This window comes from Esox lucius, chromosome 18 (genome assembly GCF_011004845.1).
Source record: "Esox lucius isolate fEsoLuc1 chromosome 18, fEsoLuc1.pri, whole genome shotgun sequence".
In the NCBI taxonomy this organism is placed as follows: domain Eukaryota; kingdom Metazoa; phylum Chordata; class Actinopteri; order Esociformes; family Esocidae; genus Esox; species Esox lucius.
In genome coordinates this window covers 3,646,009-3,652,008 of record NC_047586.1, presented here as the reverse complement: position 1 = coordinate 3,652,008, position 6,000 = coordinate 3,646,009, and the positions used below count along the sequence as shown (strand labels likewise).

Below are 6,000 nucleotides of genomic sequence, written 5' to 3'. Positions count from 1 at the left end.
TGTCTGCTTTTCGTGTAGAGAAGTGTTCGGTAGGTAACACAATCCATGAAATGGCAGATCCTGTAAATCCACGGCTATTAAATAGGCTAGTTCATTAGAGACCTCTAACGGTAGCTAGATGAACTGTCTGTAAACAAATCTGTTGGTGAGACGTTTATGTAGTTTACGGTTCAAAGCGTTGCGCCCACAACAACGTGGTAACAACATTGCTCCAATGGTTGCAAAGACAACCCTGTAAACGTCCAATAGCTGGGTACGTTGGGCGGGATCCCACCTTACGGACAGGAAATAGAAATAAATAAATTGACCAGTACAAATAAAATGTAGTCGTGTAATATTAAATATGGATTATCAAGAATTATTTATCCATGGATACAGCGACAAAAACGCTTCTCTCTAAACACATCATCTGGTAGGTTGCTTAGACGTATTGTGATGTTTGCTAGCATTTCTTGTGTTAGTGAGCTAGCATGCTTAAGCAATTCGGAAAATTGTAATTTGCTATTTTTCAATGGAAGCATTGGGTTAACATTCTAGTTAGCTGGTTTGCTACTAGCTTAATACCATTCAAATATGATCAATATTAACGTTTCAATTATGTAAACAAGATGTACGCCGCTAGCTGGACGTGTGTCCAAAATAATGTTCCAGTTTTGAAAGCTGAGATCATACCTGGTCGGAAGAGTTTGTCAGTGATACGTCAGTGTCAACAATAACGTAACAAATGTGTCTTGTCGCATCAAACCAGCAGCTTCCTCTTACCAAATTATACACCGTACCGTTTGTGAGCTTCATTTCTCTGACCATTTTTTCAAGGGCTGTTAACCTTTTTCAGTTTCAGGAATACTGCTAGTGTCCCTTTGGCACCACCCTAGTTGGTCACGATGTCCCTTGCCCAGAGAGTCCTCCTCACCTGGATTTTTACCCTGGTCTTCCTCATCATGCTTGTCCTGAAACTAGACGGCAAGGTCCACTGGAACTGGTTCCTCATCTTCCTCCCTGTGTGGATCTTCGATGGCATCCTCCTCCTCATGCTGCTGGTCAAGATGGCGGCCAGGTGTAAAGCCGGTTATGACCCCCGTAACGGCTCCCAGGACCTGAGGAAGAGGGCATGGTACCTGGTGTCCATGCTGCTGAAGCTGGGCTTCTGTTTGACGCTGTGTGCCCGGCTGGAGAAGCTCACCCACATCAAGCTCACCTTTCTGTTCATCCCTCTGTGGTGTATGCTGCTGGGAGCAATGACGGAGCTGGGCTATAACATCTTCCCGGAGAGAAGGGAGGCGTGAGGGCTGTGAATAAGGAGGTGCGACGGAGATGTGTGGAGAGGACAGAAAGGAGGTGCGACGGAGATGTGTGGAGAGGACAGAAAGGAGGTGCGACGGAGATGTGTGGAGAGGACAGAAAGGAGGTGCGACGGAGATGTGTGGAGAGGAGGATCTCACACACAATTTTTCCTCCGCGTGTGTGTGATTATTTGGCCGTTTATGAAATCTAAAACACACCATCCATTGTCATTAAGGTTCAGCCTTATCGTATGTCCAACCTTTGCTCTCTATACCAACTGGCAGTCTTAGCTCTCACATAACAAATTGAGATTTTGATTCATCTTGACTAAATAACATACATTAGTTGTAAGTACTGTACATGTTTTGGATAATCTACTTGGAAAGTCTGGCAAAGCCTGTTTCACAAGCCAGACATTTTCCTTGATGTCAGCATCTTTTGTGCTGTGTTGGTGTTGATCAAGTTTCTTACTACATGGAATGAGAACGATTCAGTGTTGGAAAGATGGGACTCTCATATGTTAAGTCATTCAGTATTTTATACCATTCCATTTAAATGAAATATTTTGCACCATTAAAGAGTGCATTGTTTTCATGTGCATTTGATATTTATTTTCCTTTTGAGTATTGTGCAAATAAATGTCAACATTGTTTCCAACAGATTCTTCCTAGTTCTATGGTACATTATATAGTTTTGGCACCTGCATCAGAGCAGGTATCAAATCAGGCATGTTTCTGTGTGCTAAGAAACATTAGACAGTAGTTTTATGGTAGGCAGACTCGCAATTACCTATTTGTGTTCATTTCATAGACATCCCATCTTTGTATCCATCTCAAAATGGTGTCCGAGTGAGCCTGGTTTGAACCACGGAGGCATTCTCTTCACATGTGCCATTGTGTTGGCGGATCCCTGCCGATGGCGCATTTGGAGTCACATGATCAAATAGTTTGCAGTGATCAATAACAGAAAAACTGACCTGAAAATAAGCAGCATTGGGATCACATGGGAGCTCAGCAGTTTGTAAGGATACTGAAATCAATTTATTACGATGGCCGGACTTGACAGGTTTGACAGGTTTGGCTTACTTGATGTGACTCATGGAACAGAGCGTATTGGTTGTAATGTCAGGGAAGTTGATTAAACAAATCACAGCAGATTTATGGGTACACTCAGAAACTGCACTCACTTGCATGGGGACAGCTGTTCTATTTGCCCTTTTTCTACAATTCTCCTACCTTCTTCAAGCTCTTGGCTGTGTTTTCAGCAGGCCAGAACTATAGTCTCACATAACCATCTCTGCGGAGCTCACCACATCTGATTGCAGTGTGTGGTTGGCTTGCAATGCGCACACGTTTTCTTTCCATCCTTGTTGCAACCCGACACCTAACCTTTACCCAGAAATCCACATTCCCTGTTCCTTAGAGTTAATCCTAACCCCAGTAGCCTAACTGTTATTCTTAAACCAAACCCCAATGCCTGAAATGAACTGCTATGCAAGTAGTCTCAAGGCCAATTCTAATATTTCTTTCCACTAATCAGCCTTTTGAGCAGATCAGCACTGACAAACAACGTGAACAAATCTAATGTATTTGATGAGAATTATTTCTCATGTATTAGGAGGACTGTGCTTCCAAAGTAATGGCAGCTAAATATTCACGCTTCTCAACTGAGCCCATGGCATTACCGGTTATGAATAATAAATAAGTCTAATAGGCCACAACAAAGGATATCTGATTGGTCCTTGGAGCCAGATACAAACCAAAGGATATCTGACTGGTCCTTGGAGCCAGATACAAACCAATGATCTGTGGATCCAGGTTCCAATGTAGCTCTGTGATCAAACAACATCACTCAGATAACAAACCTTTATTAAGAGGTCCATATTTAGGTATAAATCACACTACAGGCTTTTGTTCTTACAAAACATTATTTACACTACAGTGCTGACAATTAAAATAGAACAAAAATAAAAATTCCTCAATATAAATAAGCCTCTATTAAAAAAAACTAAAAACAAAAACAAACTTGGAGTCATAATTTTTAAAAGAATTTCTGTTTTGTCATCTTACAAAAAATATATATGTTCAAGTCAGCTCTAATAATCATACATCTATTACCTAGAACTTTAGAAATATATTATTTAAGAACCTGTTTGTTGGTTTTGTCAGACCTCGAGTGTACCAATGCTTCAGGCCCTAAGTGCTTTGAAAGTTCACAGTTTTTTAGCCTGAGTCCAATGAATGTTTGTTTGTACTCCCCATAGAGGTGGATAGAGATGGGCCCAAAGACCATGGGCAGTGCCACTAAAAGCTTCTACTGTTTTGATTTATTGAACTGTTTGATAGCTCTAACTGCACTGGCAGATCCCTCCTAGTGACCCTGTTGGAGTCACATCCAAAAGGGTCATCAGGAGAAATCAGTTAGTTGTGAAATATTTCTTCGACTACTTCAAAATGGAGCTTGCTTTAATGACACCAACTGTGCAGTCCCAGACACCTTAAATGGGAACTTTATAGGGATGCTGTCTCTATCACTCTCTATGGTGCCGTCTTGTCAAGCCGACTCCTACTAACCAACCCAAACCAATCAGTGACCAGGCTACACATTAACGGACAGGCACTGAGGAATGTTACAAGCTACATTTGTCTATGCCTTTTTTCCTTGACAGGACAGAGCAAGTGTGTCTGAAATGGCACCTTATTTCCTAAAAAGTGCACTAGAAATAGTGCAGTACTTCGAAACAATCCCTCCTACGGGCCGTGTCTGGAAAAGGGTGTCATTTAAGACACAACCATGTCTGAAGCCTGCCTGCCGAAAGGACATTCACATCTTCCCTCCAACATGTCACCTGCCGTTGGTTAATACCCGCCGGAAAAAAGAAAACGCTTCAGTAAATTAGGTTTACAAAGAGGTTTCCTTTGTGTTGGCAGGCTTCTGTATCATAAACACGGTACTTTCTGCCTTTATCACATTTCTCTTCCTCCTCTTCAGAATATAATAAGACAGAACCCAAATAAAAACATGAGGGGGAAAAAAGAGCCGATTTAAAAACACTATGTACAGACCCAGGTTCAGTATAAAACATCTTTCTGCTGCTCATGCAGGTGGTGCTGGTGGGGACGGGGTGTCGGGCTGGACAACCAAGGGTCCGTGGGGATGGGCGGGGTCTCTGGGTGGAGCCGTGGGTTTTTGTCCTTATGTCTGTCTGGCCTGCGCTGAGGCTGGGCCTGAGGGTTCCCGCTATCCGTGAGACCGGAGGCCGGTCGCAAAGAAGACGGTGGCCGGGGTGCGGTGGCAGGTGTTGAAAAGGGGGCGTGGGTAAGGTTGGGCGACGGGTTGAGGCCGGGCTTGCATGAGGACGAGGGGCTGGGGGTACGGGAGGACGACGGGCTCGGTTTGAAGGAGGAAGAGGAGGACGAGGAAGAGTGGGTAGAAGTGGGGCTAGGTTTGGGAGAGGGAGTACGAGAGGAAGACGGGCTAGGTTTGAGGGATGAAGAGGAGGACGAGGAAGAGTGGGTAGAAGTGGAAGTGGTCCTATGTGATTCAGAGTGATGATGATGATGGTGGTGGTGATGGTGGTGGTGAGGATGAAGGTGGTGTGATTTGGGCTGCGTATCCTTGGAGGATTTAAGGGGCTTGGGAGGCCTTCTTTCAGCAGGTTGAGGCTGAACTTTGACCTCCGGGCGCGCCACGTCTACTTCCCCCTCTCTGTCTTTGGGGGGTGTAGGTTTGGAGTCCGTGATTTGAGCAGGGTTCTCCCCAATCAGGGCCTCCCCAAACTCCTCCTGTTTGACCGGTAGCGATGAACCATCCACCTTCCTCTCCCCTTCGTCACCCCCCTCTTCCTCAGCCGCCGGTTGGAGGTGATACTGTTTTAAGCGGATGTGCCACGCCAGGCTGCAAACGGCTGATACGGTCTTGAACTGGTGCACCACGCCGCGGGGGATGTAGTAGATGTCGTTGTCGTAGAGCTGAATGCGGGCGTAGCGGATGCCCTCGCGCCTCAGCTGGTTCAGCTTGGCATCGTCCACCCACTGCACGCACTGGGGAAGGCAGGGAAGAAGGAGCACAGGTCAGTGGCGTGTCTTATGCCCTGTTTGTTTGGGTGGACTGAGAAAGCACTCAGATTGTTTTAACGACCGCCTGTGTATGTCGGGTTGTCATCCTACTCGTACGTTAAGTTCTGTTAGTGGGGGGGGGGGGGGGGGGGGGGGTGTCTTGGGAGTGAGTGCAAACATTTGTCCGTCCTGGGAGTCAAACCCACAAGCTACACAGCACTGCCAAGTGACAGTGCTCACACAATACAGGTCTTCTCCCTGTGTATTTTCTACATCCGTAAAAACATTTGTAGAGCAAACGTGGCCTGACACTGTGCCATCAGCTATCAGCTCCTCCTAACTCTAAAACAAACAGTGTCTCAGGGGCCACTAACGGAGGAACTGAATCCCTGGTCGGACAGAGCTGGGTGCAGTACCACACCCAGTCACATGAGGTCGGTAGAGTGCCTACGACTGTAGGCTCATCGTGCCATAGAAACGCCGCGGGAAAAAGGTCGGCACAGCATTCTAAGGGGGTCGTGCGTAAGCGCCAATCTGACCGTCACAGCCTAGCTTCAAACCTGAACTGTGTAGCCAGCAGACAAGTGGCCCTGGACACAATAGTGAGTGAGGATAGCGGGGTCAAACAAAGCGTGGGTAAAGAGAGCGGCCAAAGGCC

The 6,000-nt window shown here is 46.0% G+C and overlaps 2 protein-coding genes across 2 annotated transcripts in view; one reads left to right on the top strand and one right to left on the bottom strand.

Annotated features, from left to right (window-relative positions):
* The first annotated feature begins 309 nt into the window (after positions 1–309).
* On the top strand, positions 310–1,881 carry LOC105024891 (transmembrane protein 60). Its single transcript, NM_001303934.1, is given in 3 exon segments — positions 310–412; positions 836–1,303; positions 1,339–1,881. A coding segment is annotated over 1 exon segment (402 nt). The 5' UTR covers positions 310–412; positions 836–884; the 3' UTR covers positions 1,287–1,303; positions 1,339–1,881.
* A 2,326-nt stretch (positions 1,882–4,207) lies between these two features.
* LOC105024890 (lysine-specific demethylase RSBN1L) overlaps positions 4,208–6,000 on the bottom strand; it is a 47,345-nt gene continuing 45,552 nt past the window's right edge. Inside the window, exon 8 of the mRNA XM_010895163.5 lies at positions 4,208–5,327. Within this exon, the coding sequence (XP_010893465.2) occupies positions 4,356–5,327 (972 nt within the window). The 3' untranslated portion in view covers positions 4,208–4,355. The remainder of the gene's footprint in view (positions 5,328–6,000) is intronic.